Source organism: Mustela erminea, chromosome 15, assembly GCF_009829155.1.
Source record: "Mustela erminea isolate mMusErm1 chromosome 15, mMusErm1.Pri, whole genome shotgun sequence".
Classification (NCBI taxonomy): domain Eukaryota; kingdom Metazoa; phylum Chordata; class Mammalia; order Carnivora; family Mustelidae; genus Mustela; species Mustela erminea.
The window spans coordinates 4,965,643-4,988,463 of NC_045628.1; the positions used below are offsets into that span (position 1 = coordinate 4,965,643).

Consider the following 22,821-nt stretch of genomic DNA (forward strand, 5'->3'; position numbering starts at 1 on the left):
GTTTCTAGGTAGGACAGAGTTGACGAAATCTTCCCCGAATATCAGACGAACAGCAGCCCTTGGTGCCTAGGATCTGGGGACTACCCGAATCACAGTGACCTGGACCGTAGATGGGTGCTTTCCTCTTTGTTTTCTTTGGACTCAGGTGCAGTTTATTTCCTTATAATAGAAAACGATCTTTTCTTCAATTATTTTTTTTTCCTAAATAGCTCTCAAAAACAGAGATAAATGGGGTCACAATCGTTCCACACTTTGTCAGAGTAACTAAACATGAACATGCACTCACGTGCATCGGGCAGTGTGTCTAAGGTCCGGGGTGGGGTTTGGGTGAGGTTTCCTTCCCACCCTCCGAAACACACCAACGCATGTTAGGTCTGACCGAGTTTGGATGCTTCCAGGTTTGGGGACGATGAGGTTTTCAGTGCACTCACGAGTCATCAATGTAATTCCCACAGCTCCCGACTCTGTGCGCTGGAGCCCAAGCCCTCCCTGGCCTGGCCGGGCTGGTCTGCACCACCCGCTGGCTCTGGTGGCAGGGGACTCAGCGCCATCTAGTGTCCACTGGCAGCATAGCTAGACCGACTTCCTGCTCAGAACCAACTCCCCTTGCACACTGCAGTCGGTGACCGCAAGGGACCACACATTTGATTACGGTGTTCTGTTTTGTTTTGTTTTGTTTTTTACTTTCTGTATCACTGGGTGTTGAAACTCCAGGCTCTGATGAGCTCCGTTGTTTTCCAAAGGAGCTACATCAACTCCAGTGCCGTGGCCCGTTCCCATTCCCTCAAGGCTCCTTCCCCCCATGTTCTGCTCTGTGGCAGACTTCTGTTGCTCTGCTGTCCCCCCCTGCAGCTGGTGTTGTGTACAAGAGCTTTCTGGAAAGGAGAGGTTCCTTAGGATCCACTTGGCACCATAGCATGCTTCTCCCTGTACAGCATGTCCTGTGTCCTGTGTTAGAGACAGAACTCTTGTCATCCCTCCCGATTTTTGATTCTTCTCTTTTTTCAGATTGTCTACAAAGCCTGGCTGTGTTCCCAGTACTTTGAAGTCGCTCAGTTTAACTGCAGAAAGACAATTCCTTGCAAGCAATACTGTTTGGAGGTTCAGACGAGGTGTCCGTTTATTTTACCCGACAACGATGAAGTCATCTACGGGGGACTCTCCAGCTTCATCTGTACAGGTACAGTGGGTGGTGGGGTCTGGCCCACAGCCCCTCCCACTGCTCTGCTTTCCTGGGGGACGCTGGTTGGCTTTGTTGTTTCCTTCTACGGATCGATGTAACCTTGAAGATACGCCTGGTAGTTTTCCATGCTTCCCTCAGAACTTGGTGTGGAGAGATCACGTTATCTACAGAGTGCCCGTGACCCACAACATTAGCTTTGCAAAAGGATGATTCTGGGGGAAAATGTTAGCAATCATGAGGGATGTTTGAATCTGACTTACAGTAGTCGGATGCTGTGTACATCGTGGCATTACATAAGAACAGAGGACGTGACAAGGCCAGTTAAATTATGCTGCTTCTTCACATGGGGCTGTTTTTCTGAGAAGTTTTGTGTTACTTCACCTTAAATAAGTGTCAAGAGCATAAAGAACCGTCTATGTAAGTTGTTTATGTGTGTATGTGTGTGTTAGAGATGCACAACAAAGGCTAGATACAATCTTATCTTATAATATCCATAACACCGTTTGCTTCTTTCAGCAAATGACAGACTGGGCCAAACACCAATATCAGTGTTCAATTTCTGGATATTCACAAGCATTACATAATTTAGACACAGAATAAAATGTAAAGAATAAGAGTAATTTTTTTAAAGATTTTATTTATTTATTTGACAGAGAGACAGAGAAAGATCACAAGTTGGCAGAGAGGCAGGCAGGGGAGGGGGAAACAGGCTTCCTGCTGAGCAGAGAGCCTGAAGTGGGACTTGATCCCAGGACCCTGAGATCATGACCCGAGCCGAAGGGAGAGGCTTAACCCACTGAGACACCCAGGCACCCTAAGAGTAATTTTTTTTTTTTTTACTAAATGGTGAGTAAACAAGTGAGAACAAGCCCCTTTGCCATGGTGAAGTGATAATCAGAGTCGTTGCTCTACACTATCCCAGTACAAAAAGTGCTGGGTGGTCCTTCCCACTAGACGGCTTCTGTTGCGGCAGGGCTAATTTTCAGGTTGTAAGGACAAAATGCCACCATACGTATCGAGAAACATGAAAGACTCCTTCATACCCCTTCATGTAAACTTTGTGAAACCCCCTAAAAGGGTGCCATATTGAGATGTTCAACATGAGAGTGTATCAAATTAGTTCTAGATCCCGTATTCATACACCTCTCCACCAGCCATACTGTTCTAAGTCTATGTGATAAGACTTAGAGTCAAGAGACAGTTAACCACATTTCTCCATTAAGAATTTGCCTTAAGAACTGACTCTTTCCTGTGCTGCACAGTCTTGTGGGAAGAAGATCTAAGTGAAGTCTAAAGATACGGGCTTTTGTCCTATTTCCATTAAATACTTTCTCTCTGAGCAATCAGCTCGTCATTAGTAAATTAGTAATAGCAAATACCCCCCGGTGTGTTTGCTCTGCAGATTATGGATAAGAGAAAAGCATGAGATCCGTCACCAAATGGCAAGAGCCATTGTACATAAGAAAGTGATTTGTAGAATGTAAATGAACTTAGCGACCATTTTTTGTTATTCATTGAGACCACCTTCCGGCTCCTCTCTGATGGGAAGACACGGCAAGAGTGCGGGAGAGAAGAGGGAAAGAGACGGAAGATGAAAGGGGAAAGAGGAAGGAAAGAAAGAGGAGAGAAGGAAGGAAATAGACCAGCAGCGTCTCCCTTTAAATCTGAGCTGAAATTCATCAGGCACAGCCTCTTAATTTCCTCGACGTTCACAAAAAAACTTCCCGTAAATGGTCATTAAGACGAGGTCCTCTGCTCGACATCCCAGTCCAGCAGGCGTCCATGTTTTTGACCTCAGAGACACGTGTGGCATTTCACGTAAAGGCTGTGTGTTGGTTCATTCACAAGTAACTAGATTTTTTTCCTAGAGAAAGTCAGGAGCTTTCACCAGGTTCTCGAAGTAGACAACTCAAAACTTCAGATGAAGGACTAGATTGTTGAGGCTTTGAGGTTGTTGTCTACTTTGTTTGAATATTCATTCTTCTTCCTTGTACACTTTCAAAGTCATCAGAAAGCTAAAGATGGGTTATAATCTCTTTCTGCAAAACATGGGCAGAAGGTCCACTATATATATATATATTTTTTTTTTTTAATTGAGGTATCATTGACACACAATGTTACATTGGTTTCAGGTGTACAAGGTAGTGATTCGACAAGTTTACACATTAGGCTTTGCTCACAACAAGAGTAGCTTCCACCCTTCGCCACATAACACTATTATAATTCATCAGCTCTATTCTTGTGCCTTGTTCCTGTGACTTAATCATTTCGTAGCCGGAGGTCTGTACTTCTCTCTCCTTCACCTGTTTTGTTCGTCCTCCCACACCCTTCCCCTCTGGCCGTTTATTTTCTGTATTTATGGGTCAGTTTTGCTTTTGTTTGTTCATCTGGTTGGTTGGTTGGTTTTTTCGATCCCAAATCGAAGTGAAATCATCGGGTATTTGTCTTCCCCTTCATGATCTTAATTGTCTTTGAGTTTGGGCAATTCAGCTTTTTCATAGCCAGCTTCATCACTACAGGAAAGAGACAGGAACAGGGAGTTGGTTCCCTGGGCCCGGAGAAAATGCCATGGAGCCTAGAAGACTTGGGGGAGACTCCCATCACTCAGTCCCCAGAACCCACCTCTTCATGCACCACTCTCCGTTGGGCTCGCCTTCCCTTCACTGCTCAGCTTCTCAAAAAATGTGCAGAATAAATTCTGAAGGCATTTTACTGATGCTCTACAATTTTTTTTTGACAGAAAAGGTACTAATCTTCAGATTGAGCTTCTTTCCTACGGTGTGACCAGGCCTTCTTAATTCTTCTCTCTCTTGGTAACTAGCGACCACAATGTCTCCCTCAGCTGTCCTTTGAATTTTGCTGCTGGACCTGGACGAGAGAGATGTTTCTATTGATGCAGTCACTTGCTGGCTTGTCATTACTGATGATGGTTCCAAACATGACCCCCCCAAGAATAGCATCCTTCTGGGAAGAAATTAGCCCAGAGCACAACTCCCAGGGACCAAGGGGCTTGTCACACTTCTAGAAGAACTAGGTAGACTTTTATAGGTATATCATTTATTCTCGAACATTGTCCCACAGTTTTTGGTGGTTCATCTCTTACAAATAGACATGAAGATCCAAACAAGTCACCATTTTGTGACTTGTGACTTTTGTGATGGAGTACATATGAATCATGCCAGGTCCTTTATGCATTTTGAATGAAATATCCTCGGTACTCAGGCAGAATTGGACTAAATATAGTAGAGAAATAGAATTTTTTTCCTAGTTTCCCATCTGGCTGCAGATAACCTAAGGCCCCCTGGGATGGCAACTCTGCTATCCTATAGCAACTCTGCATGTTCTCAAATGGTCATAGACCTGTAGGATGTCTTCCTTATTGAAATAGAGCTAAACCCAGTTCTAGGAAAAGAAATTAACCAATAAGTTGGTCTTAATCTTGCCTTCAGTAATTCCACTTTTTGTTTTAATTTTTTTCCCATTCTATATACTGAAAAATATATAATCATTTATCATCAAGAGTTTAAAGAATAGACAGACTGCCCTTAAAATTCCACGTATTTAAATATGGAGGTTTCCCACTATTGGAAGTACATCCGATGCACAGATTCCAGAAGAATAGATCTCCCCTCTAAAGCCAACCTCAAAAAAGAATTCAATAAGCACTTTCCTACAGATGGCTCATTGCCAGATGCTGTCCGAGGGAGTCTCAATTTTGTTCAAGGTTCCTCTCCATGGTAACAAACCAGTAGTGTGTGATGCCCTTTCCAGAGAATCCTCTGCATCCAGTCTTTTAGGGATGTGGGATTATAGGACATTCAGTTCTTCCTCTCAGAGATGCTTTTTTACCTATAGACTCACATTCAGGATTCCTGTCATTTACAAAAAGGGCATCTTAGCCGTTGGATTCAGCTTTGGTGACAGTTATTAGATTATTAGTGACAGTTATTAGATTCAGTATTTACTGATTATTAGTATTAGTATAGTATTAGTATTTAGTGATGATTAGTAATATTAGATTCAGTATTTAGACAGTTATTAGATTCAGTATTTGAACGCAAAATATTTTTTATCTTGATCACCTGCTACTTCATATGTCTATGATCCTTAGTAAGCCCGTCACTTAGGAAAAACCTTAACTATCTGAGAATCCCTCTCTAGCACTGCTCATTGTCTTTGAAGATTTTGCAGAAGGTCATGGCCAAAGGTTCTGACCACAAACGTAGATGACCAGAAGAGTACCTCCGTATTCGTTAAATTTTGATTCTGTTTTAGGAGACAAAGGAAAGACACTTTTTCTTTTAAAGCATAGAGCAGACACATCACTGAAGGAGTGATCGAAAAACGAATTGGGGAGAAGTTCTACGCGCTGTCAGGGTGAGCGCTGCCTTTTAATGGTAGGCAGTGCTGAGCTCAGACTTTCCAAGGTGGGTTCTGTCCTCGGGCTCCTTGCACAGAACGCGCAGCTATTTTAGACGGTTCCTCCCGCTTCGAGGTGCAGGGGTGGAGGCGGGCTGGATTCCGGGGTCAGCCCGCCCCGCGGTGATCACGCGGGCTTCCCCGCACCCCTCCTCCGCGAAGCCCCGGGAGACGTCCTGAGCGCTTGCCCGCACGGCGGAGCACGGGTCGCGGAGGATCCGGGGCTGCGGGCGCCGTGGTCGCAACATTAGGAAAGTCGCCGCTGGGAGGATGGACGGAACCGGGTCGGCAGGATCTGCGGCCGTATTTGTCCTAAGTTATTGGAAGAAAGTACGGTTGGTCGGCCGGGGGCTCCTGACCACGGAGAGGAGACCTATTTTGAGAAATCTCTGTAAATCCTGCATTTCGTGTTTTGGGCTGTGACAAGAATAAGGTTCTGGTTCTGTCCCCGGGGGGAGCGCAGTGGGCTGCGGCGGCGGCGGCGGCGGCGGCGGCCGAGCCGGTAGAAGCGGTGGGGGCGCGCGCCCCCTGGTGGCGCGGCTGCGCTGCTGCAGCCGGCGGGCGTCGCCTGCGGCGGGAGCAGGAGGGAGCCCCCCTGAGGAAAAGGGGGACCCTTTATGTGCATATTGTTCAGATTAGAGAGGAATTTTTTTAACGTCTTACGTCTCATAATTCACTGGAGGGCATTCCCAACTGGGAGAGATTAATTCCAAAATCCAGTTCCGGCACGACTGGGAGCTGATAAGTGTGTCTTTTTGTTTGTTTGTTTTTTAATAACATCAAAGATTTTCTCATTAAAGAAGAGTATGTGCGTGGAACAAACAGCTGCCCGTAGGTTTTAATTTGTACACCGGCGCCACCTTCAATTTCTGTATTTTCCTCAGTGCGTGAATATTTTCACCGTTTCCTGGAATGCGCTGGAGCCCGAGAACACAGGGACCAAATGACGCTTGTGTTCCAGGCCCATTTATAGTCCCAGACCTCCTAATCAATATATAAAAAATAAGGTCAAAAGAGAAATTTGAGGGGAGATGGCATGACTAGAGTAAAATAAGGAAATACGAAACTGGATTATTTAAAAACAAAAAAAAAAAAAAACAAGTACAATGTAGTAACTCTGTGTGCTGGGGATGTCTTCTTCCATTAAAACCTGGTACTTTGGGGAGGTTTATTCAAATCCGCACATTCCAATCTGAGTTCCGGTCTTCATCCTCAAGGCTGTCTTCCCCAATGCCGCTCCGACATGTTCCCAACAGCTCAAACTTGCCTCGAACAGAGGGATAATGCAGAAAACAGGCACTGAACAGCAGCTAGGATGTCTAGGTTCTGCCCGTAACTTGAATTTTGGGAAGTCAGGCCCTCTAGAAGGTTTCCGTGTCTTCATCTCTCCGAGAGGCTAACAGAATCCGGAGTTTAATGGAGACCATCTCTGGTCTATATGGTCCTCCTGGAAAGTGCCGTCACCTCAGAGCAAAAGGAAGACCACACGTTCCTTCAGGTCAGGGCAGAAAGATACCTGCCTCCTGAGTGATTCCAGGGGGAGCTGTGGGTAAACTCAGCTAGTTCCAGCCTTGCTGAAAGCGGGGTGCATACCCGTCACAAACCTGCTCCCGAGACCAACTCGGGGAATTCTAACAGAGCTCAAGGAGTGCTCCTGCGCTCCATCTCTACGCCCCGCCTGATGGAAGAGAACTGGAAGGGGTCAGACCAGGAACGTTGAGGAAACCAGGCGTGGAACCAGCCGGGAGAAGCGTGCAGCCTGGATCGCAGCGAGCTCAGAGCCAACTGCTCCAAAGAGCCAACAAGGGCCACACCTGTGGCCATTTCCTGACCTGGCATCGGGCAGGTGAGCCCTGCAGGTGGACTGAGCAGAAAGCTGGCCTCCTTGAGGCCACGTCCCAGGGAGGCGGCGAGGGACATCAGCCCACAGTCGCCCGTTAACCTACAGCACAAGTGACCCCTCCTATGTCTGACAGCGAGGTCTGGTCCTCTCTGAACCCCCAGGATGGAGAGTCACCGCTTGCTCAAGACAGAACCGCTGAATGCGACCCTAATGGAGGGGCAGTGCCGGCCACCGGGACGGCAAGTTGGTCAGCGTGGACTTTGGTTGAATCAAACTGTCCGAGATTCTCTCTGGAGCACGCAGGGGGGTGAAATACTCATCCTCGGCAGGTTTCCTGGACCTGTGAGTGGCCGGTAAGACGCAGAAGTGCTCCCAGCCGGCCCGGGGGCCGGGAAGCGGGTAAGGTGAGGGAGAACGCGAATTCGGAAATTTCAGTTAGGAAGGGTCCGGCAAGGAAGAATCTCCCAGAGCAAGTGCAATCTTACTTAATGACGGTGTGTACCTGCTTCATCCGGATTCGACATCTCTGTGAGGCCCCGTGTCCTCCTCGGAGCCGGTCGAGACACCAAGCTGCTCTAGACCTTGTACTTTCCTCACAGGATCATGGAATTCGTCCATTTCCGAGCTCAGCCTGAGTTACACAGCTCGCCCCGTCTGATGTTCACTTTACAGACGATTATAGAGCCCCCCAACACACAGACACACACACACACACACACACACCCCCACACACCCCCAAAAAGAACGTTGTTATTCCAGAAGACTGGACCCACATTCCCTGGCTGTTGGTTCGGTGTCTGTATTACTAGCACCACAGGAACTGAGCCATCCGTGCATCCTGAGATTAGCCTGGAAGTGATTGCTTCCTTCCCGCACAACCGCCGGAGAGCGCGGGTCCCTGGATGAGAGGGAGGACCGACCCCAGCTCACAGCCTGCGTGACGCGTCTTCAGCTGTTCAACACACACGCCAAACTGAGCGTTGCTCATGTTCTATCCCCCTCGCCCCACAAGGATGACAAGAACCCTGGTTCGGATGCATCTTCTCTCTCTATTTCCGCAAGTCTACACACTTATATACGTTTGCATGACCAATCAGCGAGCAGGGTACAGGAGCGAGCGAATCAGGCTGTGCACCTAAAGAACAACTTCGCTAGCAACCAATGCTGTTTACTTCCTCTTTGGGCGTTCCGCTGAGTCTCACGAGGCAATCCTAACCTGGCAACTAGCCAGGCGCCATCTTTTAATGGCGGAGGCCGCCCTGGCCAGGGGCCTGCCTCGGACAATGTTCTCTGCCCAGCCCATTGTTTTCCAATCGAAGGAAAGAGAACTGCCAAACTCTGTTTTCTGGAAAATGCACTGAGATGGCAAACTTTTTCAGATCACTTAGCAAGGATTTTAGGTGGTATACGCACAGACCTGCACAGGTGTTAGAGGAAAAGGTTGTGAGAAAAGCCCAAGGTCCCTAAAATGTTTGGGTAAATATTGTCTAAACAAATTTGTGTTTGGTCATAAATGTATGTTTGTGTCATGTAAGGAAATAATACATTAAGTAAACTTTAAAAACGAAAATGAACCAATTTTTCTCAATTTTGAACTCCTGTGCGCTTTTTGTTTCTTTGTTTTTTGGGTAGATTTTGTTTGTTTGTTTGTTTGTTTTGATGGCTTGGCTTGAAATTACCAGAGGAGACGGTGATTGTTAATCACAACTTCTAGTTTATCAGGTAATCACAATGTCTACGCTTTAGGAAAAGAATATTAGAACATACCTTCAATGTCCAGTTTCTTCAAATTAATATAATTTAGAAACTCAGTCTTTATACTCATGATGCAGTCATTGTCTGAAACAAGTTACAAATTTTCTTTGAAAATAATTTTCACAGGGTCACCTGGGTGGCTCCAGCTGTAAGGGTCCACCTTCATCTTGGGTCACGATCCCAGGGTCCTGGGATTGAGCCCCTCGTCGGACTCCCTGCTCAGTGGGGAGTCTGTTTTTCCCTCTCTCTCTACTCCACCCCCCCAACTCATGCTCTCTCTCTCTCCCAATTAAATAAAATCTTTAAAAAGAAAATAATTTTCCCTCTAGAGTATTCTCTTTAGGCCTCAGGAGATTTATCTGAAAGTGTGTGTACACATGCAAACACACACAGACATGTAGCCATATATATATAATTAACTCATATATACAAGTCACATATACAATCTAAATGTGCATATAACTAAATGAGCTAAATTTCACAAGTAATGCAAGTAATTGTGGAAGGAAATATGTTTAAAAATTGTCAATCGGTTTTTAAGCGTGACTTTAAAATTAACTTTAAAGCCAATTCCAAGAACAGGAGTGAGTCTAGTGTAGGAAAGACCACATGGACGGAGTTAATGTTTAACCTCCCCAAAGGAACGCTTGGAAATACAGAGCCCAGTTGAGGATAAAATTTCTAGGCTGCTATTTAAGACAACAGTTTTATTGCCTTTATTACCCTATTGGTTGCACTACCTTCAGTCCCAAACGTGCCATATTGTCTCTTTATTTACCGGCTGATGCTACCCGAAGTCAAGCAGAGAGTCTGAAAACACTAACTTGGCCACGACACTCCTTCCCTCTAGTGAGCGTCAGGTTCGGGGCTGCCTTTGTGACATTCCCTCCTTACTGGACATTCCATTATCAGAGGGGAAAAACAGCTTTGTTGGGTTGTCTTGGGACACTGGCCATGATTCATTCTTTCTTTGTGTATGTGGGCTTGGAAAGCCCCAGAAAGTCCAGCATCTTCCTCCACCTTTGGGGACAAACACGGCAAGGGAAATTAAAATAATTCCAACCACAAGAGAAAGAATTGTCCTGAGATAGGATCTCTTGCTTCCTGCCTCATGAATTCTTACAGAGATCATTTAAAAATGTGAAGCCCCAGGCGCCTGGGTGGCTCAGTCCTTAAGCATCTGCCTTCGGCTCGGGTCATGATCCCAGGGTCCTGGGATTGAGCCTGGCATCGGGCTCCCTGCTCAACGGAAAGCCTGCTTCTCCCTCTCTTGCTCTCCCTGCTTATGTTCTCTCTCTCGCTGTCTCTCTCTGCATCAAGTATACAAATAAAATCTTTAAAAAAGGTAGAGTCCATCTTGAATGTGCACGGCCAATGTGCAGTGTGATCTTCCAAGGTCCAATGTTACCTGCTTATCCCATGAATAGATAAAGTCAGTATCTTTGCCAAACACGCCGTGTGGTAGAGGCCAGTTTTCAGGGACTGGACACAAAGCCACACTAGTTCTCACTAAGCTGTCGTGACTCCTGCAGTGTCCTTCGCTGTCTGCCAGGACGGTGGGTAGACATGGGCGCTGGGTCCTGCCCTGCTCACCGCTGCTCTGCGCCTCATAGACAACAGAATTTCCGCCCACTGCATCTACGGGGAGAAACAAAACCTCATGACCCCACTGATGTCACCGAGACTAAAGCAGCTAGGACACGCACCCGAAATAAAGACATTGTATTTGCTTAGTTTTGAATTGGTCATACGTGTTGGGTTGTCTTGGGACACTGGCCATGATTCATTCTTTCTTTGTGTATGTGGGCTTCGAAAGCCCCAGGAAGTCCAGCATCTTCCTCCACCTTTGGGGACAAACACGGCAAGGCACAGTATTTGAAGGATACCAAGGAGTGGAAATGAAGCCAGGCCCTTCCCCACTCCACCCAGCCACACAGTCGTCGGCTAGAAATGTATCACTCTCCAACCAGTTCCAAATCGACAGCATTTAGGTAATTTCTAATGTGTTATTAAGTTTGGTTTGGCAAGGGCTGTTTTTGGTGCTGTATCATTTCCTATGCTTGTGATATTATCTGCAGGATAAATGCTGCACCAAGAGACTCGCTGAGTCAGAGGGTCTACGCAGTTAGCATTTGGAAGAAACTCACCCTGTGGCCCATTCAGGGGAAGGATCATGCCTTTCTCAAAGTCCTCATGCCCTTAGGTGGTCCCTAAGCTCCTGCCCCGGATTAGATCTGTGTGCTGTGACCCCCCTGCCCTGCCAGGCTCACTTGTCATCCTTCTCCTTTGGATCCCTGCCAGGCACGCCCTTTGCCACACCTTCACCTGGCTAGCCCCTTGCCATCCGTCATTCTCTTAGGCCCCTGACAGCCTGAATTGGGGCTGTGGCCCGGTCTTGTAAGCCCACTGTGCTGCAGGGCGCTTCCTTTCATGGGACTGGCCCATCCCCCTGCCTCATGGTGAACTGGGTGGGGGCCAGAACTTAATGGTGCTTCTGACCATGTCCCCAGGGCCCACAAAAGTGCCTCACCCAGAGTGCTCGGTAGACAAAAACCTAATGAATGAATTTGGGTAACAGCCCAAAGAGTGGTGGGCCCCGTCGTAAGGAAGGAGAGGCCCTCTGAGGTTGGGGAAGCACCTCAGGAAGGTAGGGTGGTGTGCGGCATGTTCCGGGAGTCTGCAGGTGCCTCTACCTGGATCCCTCTGCCCACAACATTACGGGAATGTACACAAAAGGGGACCGGAAGTTAGATACACTTTAACAACATGTTCTCCTGTGGAGACAAGAGAAAGTCGTCATCTCACTTTAAAGCGATCTGTTCCCTCACATTTCAACCCTGCCATATGCATTAGGAAGACTTGCACACGGAATGGAATTCAGACCATCACCCCACACCTCTATTACTCAGAATAGCCTTCAGCACTAGGACTTTACAAAGGCCTAATAAAATGATGTGACATCTCACCTTATGGGATTTACACTTTTCTTCTTTCTTTTTTTTTAATTTAATTTAATTTTTTCACTGTTTCATCATTTATGAAATGTTTCATCATTTATGCACCACACCCAGTGCTCCATGCAATACATGCCCTCCTTGATACCCACCACCAGGCTCTCCCAACCCCCACCACCCTCCCCTCCAAAACCCTCAGATTGTTTTTCAGAGTCCACAGTCTCTCATGGTTCACCTCCCCTTCCAATTTTCCTCAACTCCCTTCTCCTCTCCATCTCCCCATGTCCTCTGTGTTATTTGTTATGCTCCACAGATAAGTGAAACCATATGATAATTGACTCTCTCTGCTTGACTTATTTCACTCAGCATAATCTCTTCCAGTCCCGTCCATGTTGCTACAAAAGTTGGGTATTCATCCTTTCTGATGGAGGCATAATACTCCATTGCATATATGGACCACATCTTCCTTATCCATTCGTCCGTTGAAGGGCATCTTGGTTCTTTCCACAGTTTGGTGACTGTGGCCATTGCTGCTATGAACATTGGGGTACAAATAGCCCTTCTGTTCACTACATCTGTATCTTTGGGGTAAATACCCAGCAGTGCAATTGAAGGGTCATAGGGTAGCTCTATTTTTAATTTCTTAAGGAATATCCACACTGTTTTCCAAAGTGGTTGCACCAACTTGCGCTCCCACCAACAGTGTAAGAGGGTTCTCCTTTCTCCACATCCTCTCCAACACTTGTTTCTTGTCTTGTTAATTTTGTCCATTCTAACTGGTGTAAGGTGGTATCTCAATGTGGTTTTGATTTTAATCTCCCTGATGGCTAGTGATGATGAACATTTTTTCATGTGTCTGTTAGCCATTTGTATGTCTTCTTTGGAGAAGTGACTGTTCATATCTTCTGCCCATTTTTTGTTGTGATTATCTGTTTTGTGTGTGTTTAGTTTGAGGATTTACATTTTAAGTGCTTCCTCCCACCCCACCAAACTGAGTGTCACAATTCTGTCCCCAACCCCCTTAATTCATAGCTTGACGTCCTAACCCCCCAGTGCCTTAGAATGTGACCTTATTTGAAAGTAGGGTTTTATGGAGGTAATCATGTTAAAATAAAGTCATTAGCCTGGGCCCTCATCCAATATCGATTAATGTATGCATTAGTTTGCTAGGGCTGCCATAACGAAATGCCACTGGCTAGGTGGTTTAAATAGCAGAAATTAATTTCCTCACAGTCCTGGAGGCTGGATGTCCAAAACCAAAAGGCTGATGGGTTTGGTTTCTCCCAAGGCCTCTGTTTGTCCACTTCCTTGAAGTGTCTTCACATTGTCTTCCCTTTGTAAGTCCTCCTGGTGTCTCCTTCTGTGTCCAAATGTCCTCTTTCCCTAGGACATCGGTCAGAGCAGATTAAGACTCCCCACCACCAAAGATCTCATTTTAAATTCATCACCTTTTTAAAGGGACTATTTCCAAAGACAGTTTTAGGGGACACAGTTTGTCCCACAAGAACAGGCTCATAAAATAGGGAAAGTTGGACACACAGAGAGAAGACACTGTGAAGAGGCACAGGGAGAAGCTGGCCATCTGCAAACCAACCAGCCAACACCCTGACCTTGGACTCCCAGTGCCCAGAACTGTGAGACCAGGCATTCCTGTTGTTCAAGGTCCCCTCTGTGGCACTGAGTCATGTAAGCTCCCAGCAATGACTAGCAATTTTGGAGTAAAACAGACACATTCAATATTGTTTGTTCAAGAATAGAAAAATGTCTAAGTCTTATATGAAGACAAATTTTGTATACTCCAAAAGTTCTGGAGGATTAGAGGAGAGGAAGCAATAAAAAGGAATTATAAAGGCAATGAGAGAGCTCAGCAGAGAGGATTTAGAGGATAATACTTACGTAGGGAGAGCAATAATGAAGAAGAGAGAGTATTAACCATTACAGATCATTTTTAATTGTAAGATAAAATTATTTTTGTAAATTTCATGAATCTCCTTTTGAAGTTTAGAACCATAGTTGGTTTGCAACTGTTGCTGTGTGTTCTGTGTCCACATTTTCATGGTCCAACAATTAGATTATTTTTTAAAGATTTTATTTATTTATTTGAGAGAGAGACAGTGAGAGAGAGCATGAGCGAGGAGAAGGGCAGAGGGAGAAGCATACTCCCCGTGGAGCTGGGAGCCTGATGCGGGACTCGATCCCTGGACTCCGGGATCATGACCTGAGCCGAAGGCAGTCGTCCAACCAACTGAGACACCCAGGCGTCCCAAACAATTAGATTTTTAACTCTGAATCTGAAATCTGTGGTTCTCAGGATACTTCTGTTAGAGCACTCTTGTTTTGGAAAAATTTAACCACTTTCTGTACATTCTGCTTAATATTGCTGTATAAAGTCTATAGCAAATGAGGGAGGAGGGGAAAACTCTAGCCAAATAAACTTTCCATCTCTAGATAAATAGTCTCCCATTTGGAAATGTCCTAATCACTTCTAACCTACTCTTGTATCAGAAGGAAATGTAACATATAACAGTTGTACTAAAATTATGGACAGCTTTTGAATTCTAAATTTTAATCCTTTCAAAAAGAATGGTTTATATCTATGTTCATTGCTGTTATTCTTTCCAAAAAGACATGACTTTTGAAAGCTTGGAGAAACTTCCATTAGGGAAAAGCATCAAATGTATTGAAAAATCACGAGCTCCATCAATGTATCGAAAAATCATGAGCTCCATCAATTAGTACAAACAGAAGCAAATGTGTGGATTAGGGGGCTTAGTCCCTTAGGGGGACTTCTTGTGTGAGGGAGACTAGGAGACTCCTTGTGTGAAATCATGAAAGTTCTTGCCTGAAAGGAACATGGCTGTCACCCAGTGTTGCGGTAGGTCTCACGCTGGCTCTAAGGACCATTCCCTGGAGGAAGAATTGAAGTGTCGCTGAGAACAGGTTCAGTGATTACTAAGGAATACCTGCAGGGTGAAATATCAGTCAGGGCTTTGCTTGACTCATATTTTTCCAACACAATAGCTCAGTGGTTAAATCTGACAGATAAGAACACTGAAGAGTAGGGAAATTAGGAAGCCTTCCCAAGTTTCCATGGAAGCTGGCATGAGAAACCACAAGAAAAGCCACAGAAGAAGCCACGGCATCTGACTTCCAGCCCAGCACAGCACCTGTTTGTGCTCACTGGTCCTTTTCACCAGGACTTTACTTAGTAACTACCATATCTGACCTTCTCTTCACTGTGACTTTCTTACCACATGCTTGACTTGAGAAGGTCTTAGCTCTTCTGGCTTTTACTGTAAGATGCCTGCTATGCTAGATAGAAATGTTCAGGGATAAATGAGGTGAATGTATATAAAATTATATTCTTGGGGCACTGGATGGCTCAGTTGATTAGGTGTCCGACTCCTGGTTTTGGCCCAGGTCATGATCTCAGTGTCCTGAGATCACACTGGGCATGCAGCCTGCTTAAGATTCTCTCCCTCTCCCTCTGAGCCTTCCCCTTACATCTCTCAAATAAATTAATAAATCTTTTTTTAATTATATTCTTTCTCCTCCATATTTTACATCCTGAAAAGTATGTTCTATGTCCTTTCCTCCTAAGTATTTTCTTTTGCATTTTCACACATTCAACAAAAATTTCCCGAGGACCCATTGCATTAATTTTCTTTGGCTGCCCTAAAAAACTGTCACAAGCATAGTGTTTAAAGGCTTAAAACAACACAAATATGTTATCTCACAGTTGTGCACACAGATATCACCAGGCTAAAATCAACATGTCCAAAGGCTGTGTTCCTTCTATAGACTCGAGAAGAAGATCTGATTCCTGATTATTCTGATTGCGAGCAGAATTCATTTCCTTGCTGTCATCGGACCAAGGTCCCCTTTCCATGCTGGCTGTTTGCTAAGAAAGCTCCCAGGTTCTAGAAGCCACCCACATTCCTTTGTTTGTGATTCCCCATCTCCATGTTCAAAGTCAGCAGTGGTGGAAAAGGTTCACCCATCTCTCTTACCCACGATTTGAACTTCTTCTTTCCATTTTAAGAGATCATGTGATTAGGTTAGTTTTACTTGGATAATCTTCCTACTTGAAGTTTGGCTAATAAGCAACCTTCATTCCATCTGCATCCCTAATTCCTTTTTTGCCATGTAACCAGATGTTCACAGGTTCTGGAATTTGGATATGGGCATCTCTGGGGAGCCATCATTTTGCATACATCTATTATTAGGCATTATGCCAGATGCTGGTGATGGAAAGATTAATAGATGTGGTTCATAACCCAAGAAACACATGTTCATTTGTAGAAGTGAACAAATTACAGAAAAGCTGGCCTGGTGTCATTACACTTAAAGTATGAACAAAGTACAGAGGAGGAAGGGGACAATTCACTCTATCTCCATAACTTTCCTTATAAGTATGGAAAGTGTTATTATCACAAATGCACAGACATGAAAAGGGGTTACAGAGAAACTATATTTCCCTAGGTTTAAACAGGTTATTTCCCATGCAAAGATAAAATCCAGGAAGAAGATTTAGTCCATGGCTTTGGGGCTACCTTCCTGTGTCACTACCACTGCTGTTACAACCACTGGGAAGATTGTTACCAGCCACCAGTTGTGAGTGCGCAGTATGGGCAAGGCATTCTGCAGAGCACTAATGGTACATCATTTCTTCAGGGCCTCACCATGTCTCCATGAGGACACTGTGTGTTGAGGACTCCTGCAAGTTGCAGAAACCTAACTAAAACTGACTGAAGCAAAATGAGAATTCATTGGTTTATTTAATTGAGGAACCCAGAGATAAACTTCAGAGTGTCTTATATATTACTCATTAGATCAATGACAGATGGATAGATACGTTGATGGACAGATTATAGGAACACATGGATCAGTGAGATATATCAGTATATTGATCTATAGGTCCACATGGAGAGATTAGGTATAGATGTGGATCAAACACTATTTCTATCTCCAAAGCTCACTCTACTCTTTCTCTCTGGCTCTGAGCTCTGCTTTTCTCTCTGTTAATTGATTTTACCAACAACTACAAAATTACAACTTCTCAGTTTAGAAATTGTAGCAGGAAAAGACCACCCCATTCTCAGCATTTCTGCAGAAGACCTGCATTGAACCAGTAGTCTTAACCTAGGTCCTGTGCCCACACGTGAGCAATCAGGGTGGCGTAGCCCAGTCAGGTGACCCAGGGATCCTCCTGGGGGGGGGGGGGGGGGGCTTCCCAGGCTCACCTGCACTGCATCCATCCAGTGGAGGAGGACTTCTCCCAAAACAAACTGCACCTGCTCTGCTCGGGGGTGAGCCATGTTCTCGGTACTGAACTGTGGCTGCTCACCACACCACACGGTCCTGCCCCCAAGGAGACCAAGGAGGCATGCGTGGCTTCCCCAGAAGGACTGTCCTGGTAAGCCCTGAGGCAGAGCCCAAAGCAGCCTCGTCCTAGACACTGTGCTCAGTGTCCCTCTGCTACCAAGGACATGAAGGAATGAGACATCTCTTTGAAAAATCTAACCATTTTGGTCAAGTAGCTTAAAAACCCACAGCATCTTTTCCATGAAGTAATATTTAGTGCTATATGGATACTCAAAAATCATTTTAAAATGTTTAGTGAATCTGCATGAACAAAAAGGAGGTAAGAAAAACCCTAATCTACCACCAAGAGGAAAATAACATTCTACACAGTGAATAGGGCTTTGAATTATTAAATATGCCTGTATGGCATAATTTAATGTTTGGATAACAACACAGTCCATGAGCATAGTGTAAATTACTTCAGTGTTTTATGGAGTCCAGGACTACAGGAGACATCTACTCAGGACATATATGTGCACTTACTTCTATACATTTTGGGATTAGTTCCCTAAACTCACTGAAGTGGGCTTGGTGGATGAAAGACCACACACAAGTTTAGCCGTGGATGTTTATTGCCAAAACCTCAGAAAGTCGGGGCGCCTGGGTGGCTCAGTCGTTAAGTGTCTGCCTTCAGCTCAGGTCATGATCCCAGGGTCCTGGGATGGAGCCCTGCCCTGCTCAGCGGGAAGGAAGCTGCTTCTCCCTTTCCCACTCCCCTGCTTGTAGTCCCTCTCTCTCTGTGTCAAATAAATAAAATCTTTAATAAAAAAAAAATACCTCAGAAAGTTTATGACAACATAGATTCTCACTAGCAGTGTGTTATGCTTCTCATTTCTTACTCCTTTGAGGACATAGTGGGGTACCATGATGAATGTTTCTCCAAGTTCTAAGTGAAGTATTATGCATCATTACTTTTCAGTTCTTCAGATACTAATATTTGGACTTTTTTTTTTTTACATTGGTTCTTTTTATTTCTCCTTTCTATTGCTTCCTTGCATCACTTTCAATTTAATACACAATCTTTTCTTTTTTCCTTTCTTTCTTTCTGTCATCAGCCATGCACATTCTCTTTTTCCTGCATCTGTCTCTTGCGGGCACCACAGAATTGTTAAGAATGCTGTTTCAGCCACAGGGAGTGGGACGGCTGACACGTCAAACAGCGCAGATGTCCAGCAGAGGGGACGCGGGGGGCTTACCTTCTCCACACGTCAGTTTATATTCTGTTGCCTCTGAGAGACATTTGCTTCAAAACACATCCCTACTAGTCTCCCGTTCTTCCCAGTGTAATAGGTCTTCTACGAAACCCATTTTCTTGGTCTCTCAAAGAAGAATGGTAACTGAGTATTAAACCCTGTCATATATCAAGAAGGTGGAGGAGGAGGAGGAGCAGGTGAAGAGAGAAAGAGGAGAAGGTGGAGAAGAAGAAGAATGATCCTCGGGTCTTTTATCTCAATCACTTTAAACTTGTTTTTTGGCTAATTAGCAACCATTGTCAGGCTCCTTTGCATTTTGTTAAAACTTGAGTCTTTTTTTCCAATGGCAGACCTAAACCAATGACAATCAGAAAGCAAAACAGAAATAATTCAAAATGTCACTGGGTGAAACGAATCATGATTATGCCGCTCTACCTGGCATTCTAAGTAAGGAAATAAACAATTAACGTGCTGCTGCCTAAGACATTCCCTCTGGCAAGTGGCGTGCCAGACTCTCCCTCGGTGGAAAATATGTGTGAAGAGAAGATATAACTTTGTTTTTCATGGAAGTGTGCCTTCTGACCATGAGTGATATCATCTTCAAATGGACCCATACTCTGTCTGCCAACTCCCACCTACCTGCCAACAGTGTGATTGCTACCAACGTTTCTGTAATTCCTCTTTGAAAAATTGTTATCTTATATGACCGCATTTTCCTCTGAATGGCTTACTTCAAATGTAGAAACTACAAGAAATCAGTTCAGCTCAAAATCAGACAAATAAAGGTGGCCAATATTTCCAGTCAATATTCTTCTTGTTGAATGTAATGTCGACTCTAAAATACTGAGACCGATTTTCTCATCTGGTCCACAAGCTGGTCTCGTAGATTCGTTTTCCTTCAGAGTCAGAGCGTTACCAATTTAGGTTTCAGCATTTGTTTTGGGTAAAGACATTTTGACTGAAGTCACAACTGTTTTTCTTCACATTTAATGTTTCAAAAACTGGTACATCAAATTAGGAAAATAATTTTCCCCTCTCTCCTTGAAAAGAAAGCCTATTTTTGAAGTCAGGGTCTACTAATGGGGTGTTTCCCTGCCTTGAAGCCATTAATGTGTGTCTGCGCACACATGAGTGTACACAGACGTCAGGAGAGTTCTCTATGTGCTCTGTGATTACAGAGAAAGTCTGGTTTTCTTTTCAGAAAGAAAAGCAGGAAATGTTGTTCGTACTCTAAAAACACTGACGGATCAAAGCATTAGCAAAACTGTCTCTTCAATTACAACTCAGGGTTTGAGATACCGCAGCCACAGAATTATTTATATAGAGTTTCCTTTCACAAGGGTATTTCCTTTGCAGACTCATAGTTTCCAAGGATTTCCAAATTAAAAAAGGACTCTGGGATATGCACTAAACAATGAAACTGATTTATAATCAGCGAGCCCACAGTGCCATGTCACAGAGGGAAAAAATAACAAATAGAAGCAGAGCGCAACAGGTAATGTTCTTTTCAAGGACCATATGGTCTTCTGCATGGGACTTCTCAGGCAATGCTGCTGAACTAGCTAGTGCTAAGCACGAAGTCACAGAAACATTTAGGAGAGGGCGCCAACATTTCACATCCCCCTGGGATGGGAAGTAGTATGACACACTTACACAAATTTCTCTGGATTTCTGAAATGCGCTTCGTGAAGTTCCTCCAACACTCTTCCCATCTGTGAGAGCCGTCGGACCACAGAAGCATCTCCTATCTCCTAGCGGTGCTGGTTCACAGTGAAGAAAGAGAAGGAGTTGGGATTTTTATTCCTTTCTCTGCTAACTCTTGTAAGCTCCACTTGAGTCCCTGGTACTTTGTAACTTATTAAAATAAAGAGGAACATTAGTCTTTCTGTCCCAAAAGTCCCCACATCCCTGAACCCTGCCTTCTTTCGGTGCTTTGTGGAGACGCCATCAGCCACATCATCGCGTGCCGACTTCTCCAGGAATCCTTAGGGTTCTCCTCCACCCCATCCTCTCACGTCTCCTTCAAGGTGACCAGCAAAGGATTCATTGGGGGAGGGGTGGAAAATTGAAATGATACATTTGATGAGAATATATCTTTTTTGTCCATCACTTTTTTTTTTCTTGTCTATTTTCTTAGAATACATTTTTAAAATGAAAAAGTCTCCATAACCATTTTCAGGAAAATAACAGTGTGAAATGTGATATTTAACAGCGTGTGTTAGATTTCTGTTTGGATTATATTCCCTCTGGCTGCAGACAGTCTTTGTTTTTCTAGTACAGTCCTGGAAAACTTTAGGACCCATTATCAACACATTTCAGATGCTCAATTTCTTTCTCGACTCAGCTTATGACCTTAATAAATGAGTGAATTCTTTGTAGAACATCTCGCCCATTTTAACGTGGGCTTTTGATTTTCATTTCATTTAGACCATTTTCAGTTTTTTAGAGCAATTTATATTCTGGCTAATGCACAGTCAACTTTCAACTCTGAATGGCTTTTATATAACCAGGTGTTTCTGCTTTGTCATCTGATATATTCATGACACTGAAACATTGTCTTACAATTCAAGGTGCAATATTCCTTGCTTCCTTCCCCTAATCAAACAAATACTTATCGTTCTTTGGGGATAAACAACCTGCTATGTGTTTAGAGCACTAGGATTGTAAAGGAATGATAATTATTCTCAACAATGTCAACTGGAAGAAAAGTAATAGATTGCTTATTAATATTAAACGCAAGACCACGCTAGCATTTTGTTCATCATACTGATCTGATACACCTGCCACTGCTCCCCTCGAAAAAACTATTCAAGTATCTACCTTAATTACCTAAAATGTGTCCCTGCTTAAAAAAGATATTATAAAAATTTTAAGTATACAGATACTCATAAATCTCATTCTAATTCTTTTCTGTAGATGGTTATTATGATTTGGTCATTATGAGTCCTAAATTTCTTAGCTTGACCTGTCATTTTATATTGTTTTATAGAAGAACCCTAGAAAAAGCAGCAAATTCTCAAGAGATGGCTTATTTTTATTATGTTTACCTTAAAAAATGTGGACAGAATTTGGATGCTGGTGCTGATTTTGTAGTTTTTATAGGTTATTTATGAATAAATCCTACATTGCATTCATGTGAAATCACTCTTCTAGCCAATATAAAGTGAAGAAGTACTAAAATTGAAACACTATGTTCTGCAACACTAAGGATTTACAAGATGGCGAAAAATTATCTTGGTAATGAGTAAACCATTGCAAACCATGGGTGTGACTTCTGGTTTAAGCTGGCAGGCCGAAGCCAAAATTTTACTTCCCATCTGTCTCCAAATCTTATTGAAATTAAAATTAAAACTAAAACTATAAAACGAAATATATCTGTAGGAGCAATAAAACCATTTGTTTTGTTTAGAAAGTGGGACACTATTAAAATGGAGACTTCGCAAATTTTTTTTCTGTAGAAGGGAAAAGGCAGGCTAAGACCTTTGATGACAGAATTGGGGAAGCTTTGAGAGCAGGCTCTAAGAGAGCCCACAGAGGGAAGGACACGGTTCTTCCAGTAGGACCTTCTGCTGATCTTGGCTGGTTTTGAGGATGTACCAGGACTGGGAGAACACAGAGTCCACAAGTGATCTGATGGACTAAAGGCTCTCAGCAGACACATGAGCCAACTGGTTTTCCCATTCCTTCACATGACATGGTGGTGTTTGACCATAAAACCTAAGGATCTACTTTCTGGTGACATTGAATGAGCTCCTGAGAGGGATGTGAGGAAGCCTCTTAGCAATGCCTTTGGGAATGATAGAAAGGGAATCTCAGTTTGTCTTTTTGTCCCCATTCATCCAACCAAGGAAAATGCTGCTCCGTAGAGAAACCTGCAAACCAAAGGCAATGAGAGACAGAAACATTATATGGAAGGGCTAGGAGCCACACAATATAAGCTTTTTGGAGACAACAAAACCAAACAAAAAAGAATACAAAGTGAGAGTTGGGTAGGGACTTGTTTTCAAAGCAATGTGCAAAGGACTTCCAGAATGGAAGAAAACCGTGGTTTCCGATGGAAAGGCTGGCAGAAGCAGCCATAAGGAAACAACAGGCAAATATATCCTCTTG

At 44.1% G+C, this 22,821-nt stretch overlaps 1 protein-coding gene across 3 annotated transcripts in view; it reads left to right on the top strand.

Annotated features, from left to right (window-relative positions):
- Positions 1-22,821, top strand: part of FAM155A (family with sequence similarity 155 member A) — a 609,623-nt gene that overhangs the window by 573,644 nt on the left and 13,158 nt on the right. For all 3 annotated transcript variants that reach the window (XM_032314869.1, XM_032314870.1, XM_032314871.1), the window contains exon 2: positions 1,009-1,180. In XM_032314869.1, the coding sequence (XP_032170760.1) occupies positions 1,009-1,180 (172 nt within the window). The remainder of the gene's footprint in view (positions 1-1,008; positions 1,181-22,821) is intronic.